Genomic DNA, 20,611 nt, shown 5'->3' on the forward strand with positions numbered 1-20,611 from the left:
TGAATTTTGTCAGGAAATTATCAAACACTGCTTTGCAGAAGCTTTTCTCTTGCTGCATTAACCTGTCAGCGTGATGGAATTCTCTTGGGTACCTGGACACATAGGGATAAAGAGAAATGAGCAAGCTGACATGCAGCCATGGATGCCTGTTCGAAAGACAGAATTGAACAATGTGTGCCATTCACCTACAGACTTTGAATTCACTGTTGAGCTAGAAAATCATGTACTAGTGGGAGGAAAAATGGCTGTTAATGAAGGACAACAAGCTGTAGGCCGCAAAACCACCTATATGTCTGTGGCACTCTTACTTCCAGAAACACAGGCAGGGGGGAGACTTTTCACTTGACATGATGTTGGATATAGCTCTCTTACACATAGTTTTTAGAAATGGCAGGAGGACCCATCCATTTGTGATTGCTGTGGCATATGTGTGTCAATGCACCATATTTTAGTGGTGCATCTGTATTCTGATTAGAGGATGGAATAGACTTAAGTTAGGATTTGCCCCTAATTTTAGCAGATGCTGAGATGAGCCAGGGCTGCATTTAAAATTTTTGTGAATTGTCTAAACTCAACACTAAACTCGTAGGATAGAGGCTTTAGTGCAGAGTGGCTGGCTCAGCCTTTATTAGTTTAGTTATCAGTCGGCCATGATTTCTGTTATAGTATTTTACATTTTCATTGCAGTTTTCTTTCTTGATTAATACTTTTAGAAATGACAGTCGCATTAAGTTTATGGTGTGTGTGTGCGTGTGAGAGAGAGATTGATCTTGATTTTTTTAGGGTTGTGGTATGTTTTAATTCATGTTAACAATATTATGAGAAGGAAAGTTGCTACTCACCATATAGCGGAGATACTGAGCCACAGATAGGCACAACAAAAAGATTTTCACACTTAAAACTTTCGACCAATGGCCTTTGTCAACAATAGACACACATATGTACATACACTCATACAAACACAAGTCACACACGACTGTCATGAGTAAGAGTTTTGTGTGTGTGTGTGTGTGTGTGTGTGTGTGTGTGTATTGTTGACAAAGGTCATTGGCCGAAAGCTTCAAGTGTGAAAATCTGTTTTTGTTGTGCCCATCTGCGACTCAGCATCTCCGCTATATGGTGAGTAGCAACTTTCCTTCTAAGAATATTGTTACATTCCATCCTGGATTTTCCATTGTTTAATTCATGTTAATACTTTTATGGGGTTCTTTTAATCACGCTTATCTTTTCAAGAATTTTGTAAGGTTGCTAATGATCCAGATGTCAAGTCCCACCAACAAAATCATAATCATCAATAACAACATCAAAACTAAGGCAGTGTAATAAATCTAAAATTGGAGATGAAAAGCATGCAGATATTAATATGTAATCATTTACTTTCATATTTTCCTCTGTACAGCTGCCGTCTTCCTTTGTTCCCTTCTCCCTCCTGCTCTCCTCCTAGCTCTACCTCCCCCCCCCCCCCCCCCCGCCCCCCCCCAATAGGATTTTTTAAACTGGGTAAAATAATCCTCTCTCTCTCTCTCTTTCTCTCTCTCTCTCTCTCTCTCTCTCTCTCTCTCTCTCTCTCTCTCTCTCTCTCTCTCTCTCTCTCTCACACACACACACACACACACACACACACACACACACACACCAACACACACACACACTCACTCAATTTATAATATTGGTCATGAAATACCACTTACAGTGAACAAAACACTGTGCACTGTGTGTATTAAATGATTATGGTGGGAGAGCAGGGGTAATAACAACAACAATAATAATAATAATGAATGTGGGCGTTGGAAATAAAGTAAACAATTATGTTCACCAAATAGAAAGAATGTTTGTGATGGAATTGAATGGATATCAGTCAGACGTGGTTATCAACAATGTAGGAAAAGATAGATTGCTACTTACCATAAAGATGAGATATTAAGTTGCAGACAGGCGTAATTAAAAGACACTTACACCCAAGGTTTTGGCCACAGCCTTTGTCAGAAAAAGAGAAACACACACCTGCCAACTCCGGCAGCTTGGGCTGTACTGACAAAGACTGTGGTAGAAAGCTTATGTGTAAGTGTCTTTTAATTGTGCTTGTCTGCAACCTAACTCATCTTTATGGTATCTTCTCCTATATTGTCGTTATATCTACTTGGAGTTTCCATTGTTAGATGTAATCATATGAGTATACATGACAACTACAGATCCGAATGACAATGAAATTGAAAAACATTGTGACGGTATGAATAAATGCATAGAATATATCAAAGAGGACAAGAATTTGATCACAATTTGATACTGAAATGTGATCTTGGTGACGATAGGGATCAGAAAATAATGAGCAATTTCGCCCTGAACAAGCAAAATGAAAAGAGACAAAGATAAGTAAAACTTTGTGCTGAGTGTGAGTTAGTCATTGTGAATACACGTATTGAGAAACATTTGCAAAAGAAGTGCAGATGGAGTATTTCAGAAGATCACAGAAGATATCAAATTGATTATATTTTGGTAAAACAAAATGGCCAATTATTTAGTCGACAATATGGCAAAGTGTACAACACTTTTTTGAAATCTGGAAAGAAAGTATCTACTAGTTCATCTGCATTTATTTTTTGCAAGATATTGTGATCAACAAAGTGAACTGTTTTTTGTTTGAGTGGTGATTCCCACACTGATTCCTCAAGAAAAACTCCTTCTCCTCCAGCAGCATTGTTGTGTTTGAACTTGGAATTTGCCATGTGATTCTGCAATAGGGAGAGATGGCCTTGAAAGCTAGTGTGATTTTCTAAGCGTTAGCTGTGTCTGTATACCATCCATCAGCTATCTGCAGGTGATTCGTATTTTTTCCTCAGTTTTGTTTGTTGTTTCTATCGTGGACTTTTAGTCCTATTTTTTCCCAATTTGGTTCTGTTTTATTCCAGCATCCAGTTTGTCCTACCTTTGATGCTGCCTTTATTTTCTTGCCAAGAACTCATTTATGGCTTTCTTAGTTCAGTTCTTCTCTCTCTATCATGTGAACTTCCTACATATTTACTGGCTGCCCTGTGTCGTGCAGTTTTAATGCCTGTTGTAAAGACCAGTCAAACAAACAATTACCATTTTTGCAAATCCATGCTCATTCAACCAGAGCTCTTATTTCATTCCAGGTGTTTTCCTCTTACTTGTTTTCATCTTTTACTGTTTTACTTTCTTGTACCAAAAAAGTGATTGTACCTGAATTAATGCTCATTTTGCTACTATGGTGAGACAGACTCAACTTGTATGAGCACCTCCTGTCTCCCAATCCCCTGCAACTACTTTCTGTATTCGTTCCTGAGGTATGGATTAGTTATAATAACAGCTAGAAATCATGAAAGAAGGTTGTATAGACAGAAGCGATCTGTAGACTCTGGAATATGTCAGATATGTTATGCTTGTATAATGGTGAGACAAAGATTTAAAAACCAGATATTAAACTGCAAAACAGTTTCAGCAGCAGATGTGAACTCTGATCTAGTTTCTTGTTTAAGTTTCTTGTAAAAAAAAAAAAAAAAAAAAAATTAAGAAAATGGAATCTATATAAATTAAAAGAATCAGTGATTGTTGAGATTTTCAAGGGTATCATCAAAAAATGATTGACTAAAACAAGGGAAAGGGAAACAATAAAAGACTAATGGATAGTTTGAATGCATGGTGCCCATTCCTTTGAAAGAACAGGCACCAAGCAGATCCTGCAGCTGTGAAACACTATACAGGGTGTTACAAAAAGGTACGGCCAAACTTTCAGGAAACATTCCTCACACACAAAGAAAGAAAATATGTTATGTGGACATGTGTCCGGAAACGCTTACTTTCCATGTTAGAGCTCATTTTATTACTTCTCTTCAAATTACATTAATCGTGGAATAGAAACACACAGCAACAGAACATTTGCACTGAAATGAGGATTGACACATTGTTGGATGCACCATTCATAGAAGTGTACCCGTGGAGGCCAATCAGCTGCTGATAGTGCCTGCACACGCTGTACATGGTATGGAAACAACTGGTTCTCCCGTAGCACTCTCCATACAGTGACATGGTCAACGTTACCTTGTACAGCAGCAACTTCTCTGACGCTGACATTAGGGTTATCGTCAATTGCACAAAGAATTGCCTCGTCCATTGCAGGTGTCCTCGTCGTTCTAGGTCTTCCCCAATCGCGAGTCATGGGCTGGAATGTTCCGTGCTCCCTCAGACGCCAATCAATTGCTTCGAACGTCTTCCTGTCGGGACACCTTCGTTCTGGAAATCTGTCTCGAAGCGAACGTAGCGCGCCACAGCTATTGCCCCGTGCTAATCCATACATCAAATGGGCATCTGCCAACTCCGCATTTGTAAACATTGCACTGACTGCAAAACCACGTTCATGATGAACACTAACCTGTTGATGCTATGTACTGATGTGCTTGATGCTAGTACTGTAGAGCAATGAGTCGCATGTCAACACAAGCCCCGAAGTCAACATTACCTTCCTTCAATTGGGCCAACTGGCGGTGAATCGAGGAAGTACAGTACATACTGACGAAACTAAAATGAGCTCTAACATGGAAATTAAGCGTTTCCGGACACATATCCACATAACATATTTTCTTTATTTGTGTGTGAGGAATGTTTCCTGAAAGTTTGGCCGTACCTTTTTGTAACACCCTGTATATCCTGTATATAAATTGAAGGGGGATCAGTGCTGTCAGCTGCAGCAGGAAATAAAGTGGAATCAGCGGCGATGAGTGAAAATGTGTACCAGACCAGGATTCGAACCCAGGATCTCCTGCTTACTAAGCAGTGACGAGCGAAAATCTGTACCTAACTGGGATTCAAACCTGGTGTCTCCTGCTCCTAGGAAGCAGGAGATCCCAGGTTCAAATTCCGGTCTGGTATACATTTTCGTTCGTCACTGCTGATTCTGCTTAATGTCCTGCTGACAGCAGTGATCCCCCTTCAATTTACACTAGTGGATAACTTCGAGAGGTGAAATAGTGAAGGCAGAGGGGATCAAATAGGCAAAAATTTAAAAAAAAGTCTAGCAGAAATACTTAGGTAACACTGGATCATCATCATCATCATCATCATCATCACCACCTACAGTTTCCAGCCCCTGGCTGGATTTGTATTGAATTTACTGACTAATGGAGAAAATATTAAAAAAAAAAAACAGCAAATCAAGCAGTAAAAGCTGAATACAGATGCCTAAAATATGAGGTTGACAGAAAGTTCAAAATGGCAGAGCAGGAATATCTAGGGGACAAATTCAAGGCTGCGGAAGCTTGCATGACCATGGGAAATGTAGACACAGCTTATAGGAAAATTAAAGAGGCCATTAGGATAGAGAAGCATTTGTATGAAAATTAAAAGCTCAGATGACAAGCTTATACTAAGCAAAGAAGGGAAGGCTGAAAGGTGGAAGGAATACGTAAAGTTTCTACACAAGGGAAACATATTTCAAGACAGTATTATAGAAAGACAAGAGGAGCCAGATCAAATGAGATGAGAGATATGTCACTGCGAGAAGACCTTGACATAGTACTAAAAAGCCTAAGTGAAAACAAGCCCCCCACAGTAGATGACATTCTCTCAGAATTATTGAGTTGCTTGGGAGAGTCAGAATGACAAAACAATTCCACCTGGTATGTAACACAGATGAGATAGACCAAATACTTACAGATTTGAAGAAGAATGTAATAACTGCTATTCCAAAGCAGACCATCAGTTTAGTAAGTAATGGTTGCAAAATACTGACACACATTATTTACAGAAGAGTAGATGAAGTTGTAGAAGGTGAACTCATGGTGAATTAGTTTGTGTTTTGGAGAAATAAAAGGACATTGCTTGTCTTAAAAGTTAGACTGAAGGACGGAAAACTTACATTTTAGCGTTTGTAGTTTTAGAGAATGCTTTTGAATATGTTGACCGGAATAGATTGTTTGAAATTGTGAAGGTAGCAGGAATAAAATACAGAGTGTGAAGTAATCCACAGCTTATACAGTTGTCTAAGAGTTCAACGAAATGAAAGGAAAGCAGTGGTTGTGGAGGGCTTTATACTGGTTATAGTATTCCCTAATGTTGTGTAATCTGCACATTGTGCGAGCATTAAAGGAAACCATGGGGAAATTTGGAAATGGAATTCAAAGTCATATTGACCTTAAAACAAATCCTGTAAAAAACAAACGAATATGGGGTTGGCACGCATCACCTCTTTATAGATTTCAACACAGCTGATGATAGCATAAATAGAGGGCAGTTATATTAAGCTCTAGATGAACTGGGAATCTTGAGAAAGTTGGTAAGGCTGGTGAGAATGACAATGAGCGAAACACAAGGTAGTGTTAGAATAGGAGGAATGATGTCCAATACATTGAGTATTAAAAACGGAGTGCGTTAAGGGGATGCATAGGCATGTCTTCTCTTTAATGCCACCCTGGAGAAGGTGATGAGAAATGCAAACCTTCTGAACAGGGGAACGATCTTCTATAAATCAGTGCAGATACTGGCCTACGCAGATGACGTGGATATAATAGCAAGAACCCAAAAAGCAATGGAAGAGACATTTACAGCTCTTGAACACGCTAGTAGCAACATGGGGTTAATTATCGATGAACAAAAAACAAAATATATGGCAGCTGGAAAAGCACGTAGAGAAAATATGCCAAATGCAATAACAATGGGCAGTTATATGTTTGAGAGAGTTGAACATTTCAAGGACCTGAGCTCGACAGTTACGCATCTAAATCATACCTCCTATGAAATTAAGCAGAGATTAATACTAGCCACTATAGCCTATTTTGCCCTAACAAGACTTCTATTCTCAGGGCTCCTGACTCGTATCACGAAATTAACTATCTATAAATCACTTTAACAACCAGTGCTTACATATGTATCTCAAGCCCGGACATTAACAACTAAAGATATTGAAACACTGAATGCATTTGAAAGAAACATGCTTAGACGAATTATCAGCCCAATCTGTGAAAGAGGAAGATGGAGAAGGAGATACAACCATGAGTTGTATATCATATACAAAGACCAACCCATTAGAAGGATAGTGAAATCATCCAGACTGAGGTGGGTGGGACATGTGGCTTGCATGAATGATACAAAAGTACCAAAAAGAATATTATAAGGAAAGCCAGAAGGGCAGAGAGGACGTGGTCAACCAAGAACCAGATGGGAAGATGGAGTAATCGAAGATCTTAGGATGATGGGCTATAGAAACTGGAGTGTGTTGGCAAAGGACCGAGAGAAATGGGAGGAAATTGAAGAGGTCAAGGCTCATCATGAGTTGTAGAGCCAAGAAAGAAGAAGAAGAAGAAGAAGAAGAAGAATTCAAAGTCATGGGGAAGAAATAAAAATTTTGAGATTTGCCAGTGACTATTTTTGCCAGAGTTGGCAAATCACTCAGAAGATCAGTAGACTGGAATGGTTAGTGTTTTGAAAATAGGTTATAAGATGAACATCATCAAAGTAAAGTGAAGGTACTGAAGTGAACTCATATTAAATCAAGCAATTCTGATAGAATAAGATTCGGAAATGAGACAATAAAAGTAGTCAGTGAATATTGCTTTTTGGGCAGCAAAACAACTAATGGATGCAGAATAAAAGAGGATACAAAATGCAGACTACCAATAGCAAGAAAAGCATTTCTGAAAAAGAAGACTTTCTTAACATTGTATATAAATGTAAGTGTTAGGTAGTCTTTTCTGATGGTATTTACATGGAGTGCTGTTTCTTATAGAAGTGAAAGTGGGCAATAAACAACTTAGATATGAGAAAATAATAGAAGGTTGTAAAGTGTGACGTTACAAAAGAATGCTGAAGGTTGAATGGGTGGACTGAATAACTAAAAAGAGGTACTAATCAAACTGGGGAAAAAGAAATTTGTGACACAAGTTGATGAAAAGAATGGGCCAGATGATAGGACAAATCCTGAGGCATCAAGGAATCATCCGTTTTGTAATTGATGCAAGTCTAGGAGGTAAAAATTGTAAAGAGAAACTGATGTATGTGTACAGTAAGCAGATTCAAATGGATATAGGTTTCAGTGGTTGTGCAAACATGAAGAGACTTGCAGAGGATAGAGCTGTGCAAAACCAGTCTTGTTCTGTAAGACCACAGTAAACAACAAAAGCACAGTAGTTGCTTATATTTATTTAGTGTGTTTGTATTGGCTGTAGTAGAGTTCTCTTCTGTGGAGAATGGTACTAGCCTACTCATCTGTCTCCTTGTGAATTTAACAAATTGTTTAATGGTATTTTCCATTTCATGTAGTTAAGATAATCTTTGTATAACAAAGTGAGAGTGTATTTCACTAAATTTGCTTGTCTTTTCAGCCAGTTATTGTGAACTGCCTGACAACAATGAAGTCTGCAGCACTGTCAACACAGCTGAGTGATCTTTTGACAACCTTGGATGATGCATTGAGCGCAAAAGGATATCTTGTTCATGTAAGTTGATGAACTTTAATTCTATTCATTGCTTGATGGAAGTGTATTCATTGTTGTAATTTAACACTTCAATAGAATATTACAGCCCAACCACATTTGTGGTCATATTAAAACATGCATTTTGAAAGAACGTGCTTCCTCAGACACATAGCATTGCGAGAACCAGAATATCTCACCGAATAACAGGGTATATTGAACATAAACAGAGAAAGACAGCACAAATTTTCACAGGTTTGTTTAAACTGTGGGAAAGTGTCACACAGATACTGAAGAAACTGAACTGACTAACTCTTGAAGGCAGACGTCAACTGTCCCATGAAAGCCTACAACAAAGTTTCAAGAACTGGCTTTAAATGATGACTCTAGGAACATACTACAACCCCCTATGTATTGATCACATAGGGATCAAGAGGATAAGATTACAGTAATTACAGCATGCACAGAAGCATTCAATCAATCATTCTTCCCACATTCCGTAAGTGAATCGAATGGGAAGAAATCCTAATAACTGATACAGAGGGACGTATTCTGCCATACCTTCATGGTGGTTTGCAGAGTATAGATGCAGATGTAGAATAAAAGTACAGATTGGTTCCTAAAAGAAATTGTAAAATTTTGAGACCTAAGTTATCTACGTTTATGTCCCTTGACAGTTCTCTTTTCAGCCACTTGTCACCACATGCAGCAGCTTATATTCATATTTGCGCAGTAGACAGGTATTGCACGTACAATGGACATGCACATCTACAGTTCAGCTGAGCCACCGTATGTTTACATTAAATTGCATGGCAGCTATCCTTCCAACAGCTACAGCTACAAAAATAGTCAAGGAATATTTGTATCCTATCATATCGAGTATATGGCTGTCATATGGTATTGGCCGATATCCTGAAGCAGGTATGCACAGATTGCAGCCTACTGTTGACCTATTGGTGGCATGTCTCACTGCTCTTTCTTGTAACTACAGTAGTCTCATGGGACATAATTTTTCAACTTTCTCTCTTATGCAACAGTGTGATTGTGGCAACAACATTATTTAATCACCAGTAAGCACTCCATTGTCATACTCATTAGTGCGCTCAAATTTTTTTGGCAAAAATGAGCAACAATTTCCTCATGTATTTCTGTGAGCCTGTAAGTATTTACCTCATGATTATTGGTCAGTAATAATGTAAACAGCTTTTATAAATGTGTTCGTGCATACAAACCTTTTTCTTCTTATCTCCATTAACATAGTTGCTGCGAGTCATTATTTTAATTTGGAGAAGGCGTAAAATTAATCCGAGAATGGATAAAGCAGGACGAAGTATGAGTCACAAGTACAGGACGGAAAGTGGCAGCTTCAGTACAGCTACTCAAAAAAAAAATTTTTTTTTGTGCAGTAACTTATTTAGAAAAGTGCTGTGGCTGTCCCAGAGGAATGCAACATAAGGAACCACCACAGAAACCTGCATTCTACATTTTCAGACTTAGCAGAATAAGCACTTACACACAAATTTTGTCCTCGGAACTAGAAATGGCAAGTCGGCATGTGATTTTTCAGAACACCTGTTAAGAGATTCAGATTTTTAAATATCTCACCTTAAAGAAAACATTTTGGCTATTTATGGGTGGAGACTTTATTAAAAATTGTTTCAGTATAGCTGCTGTAAGATTTGTCTGGAATGACTGAAACATTGTGAGAAAATTTTATTAATCTTGATGAATGCAGCAAAGGAGAATTATTGCACTGTCACAACTACAAAGATCCAGTTGCCAATATACTCAAAGAAATTTGCTTAATTTTCATTGACTGTTATGGGATAGCGTACATGTTTGTTTTATTTGAGAAGTTGGTAAAAATGAGTTCTAAGATAAAAAGACATTGATTTAGATTGGACCAAGTCAGCAGGTATTATGACTAAGAGAGAGCTGTCTTTACTATGAATTAATTCTGAATTGGTATCATTACTGAAACAGCATTTAGGAAAGCATGGTGATGATATGACACACCAAAATTCTTTGTGCCTGAAGAGACTTGGTTTTGAAAATGCCATGAAAGCTGAGATTTCAACAGTTGATTTCATAAAAATCTCGTGATCTCAGTGACAGATAATTAAAATGTTTTTTGAAGAGACTGGTGTTGAAAATGCGGTGATTTGATATTTTACACAGAAATAAGATGGCAACGTTGTGGTAAAATGGGTACAGTTTCTGATATCAAAATTTTAGTGTATGAAGAGAACAGAAATATCTCTGAACTAAAAAATCGAGTCTGGTTATGTGACTTAGCATTTATGACTGACATTACTGCTCACTTAAAGATGTTAGATACACAATTTTAAGACAAAATTCAATTGATTACTCAACTTTATGGTCGTATTTTGAATTGAATCTCTTTCAAATTCAACTGAATTTTGGCAATTATAATCAGTTTCTAAATTAGTACAAGAAATGGTATGAAAAGTTAAATACCAAATTTAAAAGTTATATATTTAAACAAAGATGCTGTAACTTACCAAACGAGAAAGCATTGTTATGTTGATAGAGACGATAAAAAACACACACACAAATTTCAAGCTTTTGCAACCCAAGGTTACTTCATCAGGAAAGGGGGAAGGAGAGGGAAAGACGAAAGGATGTGGGTTTTAAGGGAGAGGGTAAGGAGTCATTCCAATCCCGGGATCGGAAAGTCTTACGTTAGGGGGGGAAAAAAGACAGGTATACACTCGCGCACGCGCGCGCACACACACACACACACACACACACACACACACACACACACACATGATATATGCTGCTCTTATTCTGAGTTCAGTTGCCAGAGACTGTGGTCGTGTGTGTGCGATTTGTATTTGCATGAGTGTTACTGTGTGTGTGGGGGAGGGGGGGTCTATTTTTGACAAAGCCCTTGTTGGCCAAAAGCTCATTTTGTGACAGTCCAAAATTACAAACAGTTTTTACTGACATAAAATATATGCCAGAAAGTTAACCTTGTACTTATTCTAAATGATGCCATTTATAGATTGTCTACATTTTAATGATACTAGGAGAAATAAAATAAACAAAAAGAAATGGTTTACATTATTTTTTGGAACATTTTCTTTTCTAGATTTTTTGCTTACTAACCCTGTAGTCCACGGTATCACTTTTTTTTAGTAATCAGCATCGTTGTCGTCATTGTCATCATCATCACCACCACATTCTAATAGAACAGCTGTGAAATTTATATCTTTGTTGTCTGGCTGTCACCACTCTCTTGTAGCCCAAAGTTGATTTACTAATTTTTGAATTTCACTAATTTTGGTGGCTGATCACATTTTCACAGCACTTGCCTCGCTGAGGTAGTGACTCTTTGCGGGGAGAGACAGGAACAGTAGAATTTGAATAACCAATTTTATTAATAATAGTCATCTTTTATTTCTCTTCTTTGTTGTAAGTTGAAGGCTTGTTATTCATTCTCTTTCTTTGGTACAGTGTTTTGTGATCGTCTAGAGGATGTTTGGGTTGCTCCTATGAAATCATGTGACCATTGGTAGACTTTCTCCTTCTCCTCCTCCTCCTCCTCCTTCTTCTTCTTCTTCTTCTTCTTCTTCTATACCGAATAAGTCATTTCATATGATCCAAGACTGGTTAGTCCATTTATCTCACCATAACCAGGGGCAGCAGCCTTTTCAGTAGTTGCAGGGGCAACAGTCTGGATGATTGACTGATCTGGCCTTGTAACATTAACCAGAACGGCCTTGCTGTGCTGGTACTGCGGACGGCTGAAAGCAAGGGAAAACTACAGCCGTGATTTTCCTGAGGGCATGCAACTTTACTGTATAAATCATAGAGGGAGACCAAGAGATGAATACACTAAGCAGATTCAGAAGGATGTAGGTTGCAGTAGGTACTGGGAGATTAAGAAGCTTGCACTGGATAGAGTAGCATGGAGAGCTGCATCAAACCAGTCTCAGGACTAAAGACCACAACAACAACAACAACCAGTTTTATTACAGTTGTCACAAGTATTTAGCCGTTTCTTTGGAATATATTGCTATTTCTGAGGTCATTATGGTGGAGAACCTTGGAGTACAGCTGTTTTTTTCTCTGAATACATATCGGTTTTCGCTTCTATACTGACATGACAATGTTAGAATGTGTCTTGCTTCCAAACGTGTTGCATGCCCACTGCTCTCTTATTGGCTGTGTAGAACCAACAGATAACACAACCCGATTAATTCCTGTCATATGTCACACTGACAACATTGCAGCAGGGAAGATTTAAGTATGCCACTGTCTCCTGTCTAGACTTTTACCATTTCTTGCTTAACTGAACACTACTGTTGAGTATTTGTCCAGTTTTAAAGTCAGTTCAGTTACAAATATAAATGGACTCAGGAAAACTGCAGTTTAAACATGGTAGATGTTCCTAAAAAGCGAAAGTACACAGTATAGGTTCCTATGCTTGACAACAAAATGAAATTTGCTGTTTGCTCCCACTCACCACCATCATCTCAGCTCTCAGCCAAGCTTGTGTCACTGTTCTCCCTGTAACTCTTCCATAATGCTGAGTTGGAGCAACTGAAAAACAGATTGCAATATCTTCTAGTGTGCAGGTCATATGTAATAATGCCAACTAATACATAAATAAAAGATCACAATTACGATGGTGGTTTGAAAAGTTCTTGGAATCACCATGAGAGCTCAGTGCTAGTGCAATAAGTTGTTCATGTGATATTCATTGGACGGTTGAATGTAAACATGTGCCACATCAGTGCTCTTGGAAGAGAGCTGTGGCAATGACGTGGCTGTGTTGTTGTTGCCGCACAGTGATTTGCGAAGATGGAAAAATTCGAGATTCGAGTAGTGATTAAGTATTTTGTAAAGAAAGGTATGAAAGCAAAGGACATTCCTGCAAATTTCCAGAATACACTGGGGGACTCTGCTCCTTCATATTCAACTGCTGCCAAGTGGACAAATGAATTTAAATTTGATTGGGAGAGCTTAGATGATGGTCCGTGCAGTGGTCGGCCAAGATGTGTCACTACTCCAGAAATCATTACAAAAGTGCGCAAAATGGTCATGGAGGATTGCCGATTGAAAGTGCATGAAATTTCTTAGGCTTGCCAGATGTCATCTGAAAGGATATATCACATTTTAACCGAAGAATTAGAAATGAAAAAAATTATATGCAATGTGGGTGCTGCGATTCTTGATCAAACCACCCTCGTATGATTCAGTCCCTCAAACTTTTGCTCATCCTGTGATTTAGTTGTGTCTGCTGGTACTATATCCAATATGGGTGTTACCACTGTAATTTATTTGCAATAACAAATACTGTCTGTTTAACTGATTTATTTCCTTTGTTAGGCGTTTCATTCTGGATTAATTTTTTTTCTTGTTTCAACTAATTGTCAACACCGATGCTGATTAAAGGCTGCTAATGTTTTTACCCACTACCCTAGTATGTGAACAGTGACTGAATTTTTGATTTGCAGTCCAATCAGTAAATCATTACCGTCTCTCATGATGGGAGAGCTTAGATGATGATCCGTGCAGTGGTCGGCCAAGATGTGTCACTACTCCAGAAATCATTACAAAAGTGCACAAAATGGTTGTGGAGGATTGCCGATTGAAAGTTCGTGAAATTGCTTGTGCTTGCCAGATGTCATCTGAAAGGATATATCACATTTTAACTGAAGAATTAGAAATGAAAAAATTATTTGCAATGTGGGTGCTGCGATTCTTGTTGTTGGATTGAACCACCCTCGTATGACTCAGTCCCTCAAACTTTTGCTCATCCTGTGATTTAGTTGTGTCTGCTGGTACTATATCCAATATGGGTGTTACCACTGTAATTTATTCGCAATAACAAATACTGTCTGTTTAACTGATTTATTTCCTTTGTTAGGCGTTTCATTCTGGATTAATTTTTTTTCTTGTTTCAACTAATTGTCACCATCGATGCTGATTAAAGGCTGCTAATGTTTTTACCCACTACCCTAATATGTGAACAGTGACTGAATTTTTCATTTGCAGTCCACTCAGTAAATCATTACCGTCACTCATGACCAGTTAAAATATTGATCTGGATTCTGAATCAACTAAGGTTTTCTGGAGGACAACATTTCCATTTGTGAATGTCACATTTACTTAAAAAGTGGCATTAATGTTCGTATACTATAACCACACATGTATGAGAATATTTATTGCAAACCTGTTCAAATATAACAACAGTTTGTAAGATGATAGAATTTAGTGCTGTTTCCTCCTGTGTTTCACAGAATTGGCAAATTTTAATCAGAGTGATAGACTATTGTAATGACTAGCTCATAGTTTCTCGTGTATCTCCTGCACTAGCTCCGCACGTGTCCATGCTATATGATTGATTGAGCAATGTTGATAACAGTATCAAATGCTTCAGTGTATCGGGAAATCTCGACCCTGTATCGTTTGTCAAGCCCTGACCTTCCAAATTTTTCATAATACACCAGCAGGTGTCCTCAGTACCCAAAGTTTCACCTCTAAATGTAAGACAACCCCTTTAAATGTAAACTACCCCTCTATACCCTACTAAACAATGTAAAAATGTTAACCTCAGCAGCAATGGTTTTATCTACAAGAACAAGACGACCCTGTATTTTTCGAATGATGAATTTGGGAGAAAACCTCCTCATCTTATTATCTGGTAAATACGGTACACTTCAAAACATGGACATCATTGAAATTCCAGAAATGATCAAAACAAAATCTTTAATTTGCACCTTGAACACCAAATGATGAATGGTGTGCCACAGTGATCACAAAGGTTTACACCATCAAGATAGAAGGCGAACTCCTTGGGTGCTATAAACTGTGCAGGGCACTCAGCTAGATATCCACTCTCAAAGAATGCATATATAGTGATATTGGTGTGAGGTGTTGAGAACTTATGGTATGTGATGGTATTCAACCAAATGCAAAACAGTCTGTCGTGGAGCCTGCCTTGAAACTGTCTATTATTTAAAGTGTAGCTGCAGATAGAGCAATAATAAGTTTTGCAGGTCCAGAAAAAACAAACCTACAAAGGCTGAATTTGTCCTGTGGTTCCAAGTGGTATGAACTGCAATGTCACACACATTTCTGGAGGAATAATTTGCTCTAAGGGAGTATGATTTTTATACGCAGACCAGGAGTCAAGCAAAATCAAGTTATTTTGAGCAGCTATAGGCAATAAGCAGTGCTCGTACCATAGTTGTATTTCTCTTTTGCCCGTTTTTCCTACTCTTGCTTGCTGTGACGTAAATATTCCCTGCTGCCCTAGAAACATCACACACACAAGAAAGAATCATAGAGGGCAGAGCACCTCCAACTCCTCGCAGCACAATAAATAACTTCCCAGACAATTTACCGCCCAAATTAACAGCCAGCTTAATTGTGTATGAATGAATCAGTTGATCTTGATCCAACTGTTATGGTACTTTTGATTTCTAGGGCTCTTTTCATATTGATCTCTTTTCAAATTCCTTTTGGTTGGAGTTCAAAATGAATTCCTTTCTGAATGATGGAATAATTTTGTTTATCTCATCTACAATTTACAGGCCAATTCCACAGTTTGTTGTGCATCGTCAAGTGGATGTTTTGCTTGAAATATCATTTTTTTATTTTTATTTTATGTCTTCCACTTCTGTAGTAGTGTTTGAAGTTATACAACCATCCACTGCTTCCCTTGAAATCACTGTAAACTATGTTGTGTGCAGTTTGATGTGCATAATGTTGTAGGTCACTATCATTCACATGCTGTAAATTGTTTCGAGCATCCCCGAAACATGTAAACACCAGTTTTGAAACAAGTGTGCCTTGTCCTATTCATAATTTTTCTTATGCGTTACACGGTGATATTACTGTGGAAATGGTTCGTAAATGTTTTTTCTACTGTGCTTCGTATGATGTTCCATGTACGTGATCATATTTAGTATCCGCTCCTTGGAGAGTGATTGACCTTTACTACATTTCACTGGAGATGGAAATTGTGGCTCCCTCTCAGACAGGGCTGATGGACTACATAGGTCGACATGTGTTTCAGTATCACTTTCACTTGGTAAGCATGTATTGCCATCATTGTACTCCTTATGTACATTGTCTGCACAGTTGAGCGTATGTGACACCACACGTTCCACTGACTCATCTTGCAGAAATGCTAAAATTTCATCTGCCACTTCTTTCTCACTCTGCGAAATTCTGTAGGTTCCTTTCTGACGAAATGTCAACTTCGGCAATTGTTGATGTAGATATAATGCAATGTTGGCTTTGATTATCATTGCCATTGCTCTGCTTTGTATCAACACCACTAGCAGTGTTGCAAGTTATTTGTCAACTAAGCAGTTCAACTATGCTCTATAGCCTCATGCTGTGCTCACCATTGGAGACTTCCAGGCCTGCATTCTGTTGCCATTAGCAGCCAATATTGTGGTTGCGTGGAGGCGCATTGAATGTTGTAAATATCATTGGCCTTTCACGACTTCGCAGGGTTCCTTGTTACTACTTCATTTTCACTGTTCTGTCTTTTGTTTTGGTATGTGTACTATATATACTATTGCCATTTGTTGTCCTGTGTTTTTGTTCATCTTTTGTTTGTGATGTGGTGTCTATAGGTAATTTAATGGTCTGTTATTATAGGTTATCTGTCTTGAGCTGACTACTGTATAATTAAAAAGAATTACACTAGACACATTTCGCTTTTATTTACAAAGCATCTTCTGTGGTATTCTGTAAATTAGATACACATGTTTGTACATTTATTTTTTGTTTCTTTTAGGTTAAAAACAGTGTTTTCTTTATGAAGTTATATTATCATATGTAACATAATAGTGCCAAATAGGTACAACATCCTATACTGGATTAGATATATGGATATCTTGTGCCTGATAGATGAACCAAACAATAAAATGGATCAGTTACACACAGACATATATTCTGTTCATGATAAGATACATTTTACAATAGAGAATGAGCAAAATAGACAGGTAAATTTCTTGGACATCACTGTAAAGATTCAAAACAACCAACACACATTTTCCATATACCGAAAACAGATAACAACAGGCAAAATTATACATGAGACATCACTACACCCCAATTCTCAAAAGCAGGCAGCACTTGGATACATGCTCCACAGACACAGAATAGACACAGTACCATTAGATACAGACAATTACAAAAAAGAAATGAATACTATAATACAAACAGTCACAAACAATGGATACAAAGAGAACTTAGTAACAAAGTTGAACAACAAAATCAAGAAACAGAAAAGAAAAAAAAAAGAACAAAAGAAAAAAACAAACTCTCAACTGTCACCAACACAAGGACAAAATCACACACAAACAAATACACAAAATACAAGAATAGAAACAACACAAAGTGTGAAAGAAACAGAAAGTAAAAGATGGTACACCACAAATACACACACAGAATATCCAGTATTTTCAAAAAACAAGTCATAAAAATAACACACCAAACCAACAACTCAATTCAGAAATACTTCCCAAAAACAGTAGGAAAAGCTGATATGTATCAACAATCAGGAATATACCAACTGAAATGCAATACAAGTGATGGAGGAAACATAGGTCAAACCAGGAGGACATTTGACACCAGATACAAAGAACATGTAAGAAGAGCATGGAAGTATAGGACAAATCATTCAACTTATGCAGAACACTTACACCAACATCAACATAAAATTGCAACCAGAGACACAGACATGGAAATCATAAGGATAAACAACAACAAAAAACACCTCCTCACCTGACAAGAAAAATACCACATCCAAAAAACCGTAACAGAAAAGAAACAACACATAAATGATCAGATCAGCTTGGCAAACCACACACTCTTTAAACTGGTTGGCCACTTAATATATCATTAATAGTACAAATATAACCACAGTCTCCATTTACCACTACCATTTCCTTCCAGATCTGTCCCATAATCACTGTCCAGACCATCCCTGTCATCCCCCCCCCCCCAATCCAGGAAAAGGGGGCAGGGAGGGGGGGAGAAATAACCATTCCTGTCACGTCTCTACCTACATACAAGACAATTTCACTCTCTCTCTCTCTCTCTCTCTCTCTCTCTCTCTCTCTCTCTCTCTCTCTCTCTCTCACACACACACACACACACACAAAATCGTTTCATAGGTTGGCAACACTCACAACATGAATGAAAACAAATGAGTAGGCATAAACACTGCAGCAGTGATGAATGTAAAACAGTTAAGAAAGTCAATTATAAATGGTGCAGTGCAGGAAATAATGCAAAATGCAAAAAACTGCATATGTGAAATGAAGCCTGTCGACATCAATCACTGCTAGCAAAAGGGGAGGTGCAGACTATGTAAAGAAACCCCGTAAGTAGCTTACAGACCAACTTCATAAAGAAAATGCTGTTTTTAAGCTAAAAGAATAAAAAAAAATGTACAAACATGTGTATCCAATTTACAGAAACCACAGAAGATGCTTTATAAATAAAAAGCAAATCGCGACTGGTATAGTTCTTTTTAATTACACTGCAGTCAGCTCAAGACAGATAACCTATAATAACAGATGTTAGCAGCTGCTGCGGAAGATGGCCACACAAACAAACATATTAATTCACTAGTCTTGTGTGTGTGTGTGTGTGTGTGTGTGTGTTTTACATTGTGGTGTCTATGAGTATTTTGATTATATTCTACACCTCTCTTATAGCTTTACTGACTGACATAATCTGTAAGTTGTTACTTATATTTATTTGGTCACATATTACTTTCACCAACTGCGTCATAGTCGCTTATACAAACAGTGATCCAATACTGTCAAATGTTTTTTATTCCAGTCTTTGATCACAGTATCAATTCTTTAGATGATGACCGGTTTCAGTCCATAATGACCATCCTCAGATCTTTTTCACACCATGTCCTAAAGTGATAAGGTCATAATGGCATCGTCAAAACATATAAATATAATCAACACAGCATCGTCATATAGATCTAAAATAATGTGTAGAATAGGCCACATTGTCCACACAGTGATCATTACAACATAATAATACAATAGTCATTGTCTAAAGAACTGATATTGTGATCAAGGACTGGAATAAAAAGCATTTATTACTTTCTTGTTCTTTGCAAGGGCTCTTTGTTGTATGTCAGAATTTTGCTGTACTATAAGGATTTATTTTGTTATCATTGCTTATTCTAATAATTTTCACATCCTGTCCCATCCTGTTCTGTGTTAGATCATTCATGGCCTTCTTTGAAATTTCTTACTGTCAATTCCAGATACACGCATTTTCTGTCTTGACATTCTAATTGGTGTTTACCAGCTGATTGGTATAAATTGAGCCAAACATTTGAAGTCAGTGCATGTCACATTTCAAATTAAATTGTTTGAATAATATATCTGCAAAATTACATAGTTCTGATTATAACAACGAAAATAATCAATTATTGATAATATCCTTCTCATCCCGTTGATTAAGTCTCCCCTGACCAGGGGTTCTGGGTGACTTTTCTAAACTGCACCCCTTTCCCGAAACCTCTCCAGTCCTTTTCCTTCACCTTCACACCTCTACCTTCCCCTTCAACTCTTCCAACAGAAGAAGAAGCCACTGGCTCCAATAGCTTGTAAAAGTTAAATCCTTTTGTGTGTGTGTGTGTTCCCCTGTTGCCCTTTACTTTATAGTTCTGATTACGTTTGTTAAATAAAATGAATCTTCATAAAACAAATTATATATAAAACTGGAAAATCTGGGCTGGAATAACAATGAAATAGAATAAATTGCTACTTACCACATACAGGAGGCATTAAGCAACAGTGAGGCACATTTAAAATACATTTTAAAGTAAGCTATGAGACAAAGTCCCCCTTCAGATTTTTCATTTAAATATGTCTGTCCACCACTCAATGCCTCCTTTTATGTGATGAGTACCAATCTGTCCAATTTCATTCTTGTGTGTGTCTCTGACAGTGTAAGTTACTATGAGACTTTGTGGCCAGCAGCCCTGACAAGTCTGTACACCTCTGTTCTAAAATAATTTTATATTTTAAAACTGTGCATATCACTATGGTGCAATCTTGATTCACGCTGTAGACACAATTACGGTTTGCAGTATCTCCCAAAGCTCTTAGAGAAGTGACTTGTTTTGCTTGTAACCTTTTTGATGAAAATGCTCTGATATT

General features: G+C 37.7%; 1 protein-coding gene across 2 annotated transcripts in view; it reads left to right on the plus strand.

The window, feature by feature from the left end:
- The window catches only part of LOC126100599 (methionine--tRNA ligase, cytoplasmic), a 107,404-nt gene that overhangs the window by 6,347 nt on the left and 80,446 nt on the right, over positions 1-20,611 (plus strand). For both annotated transcript variants that reach the window (XM_049911226.1, XM_049911227.1), the window contains exon 3: positions 8,334-8,447. In XM_049911226.1, the coding sequence (XP_049767183.1) occupies positions 8,334-8,447 (114 nt within the window). The remainder of the gene's footprint in view (positions 1-8,333; positions 8,448-20,611) is intronic.

This window comes from Schistocerca cancellata, chromosome 9, assembly GCF_023864275.1.
Source record: "Schistocerca cancellata isolate TAMUIC-IGC-003103 chromosome 9, iqSchCanc2.1, whole genome shotgun sequence".
Taxonomy (NCBI): Eukaryota; Metazoa; Arthropoda; class Insecta; order Orthoptera; family Acrididae; genus Schistocerca; species Schistocerca cancellata.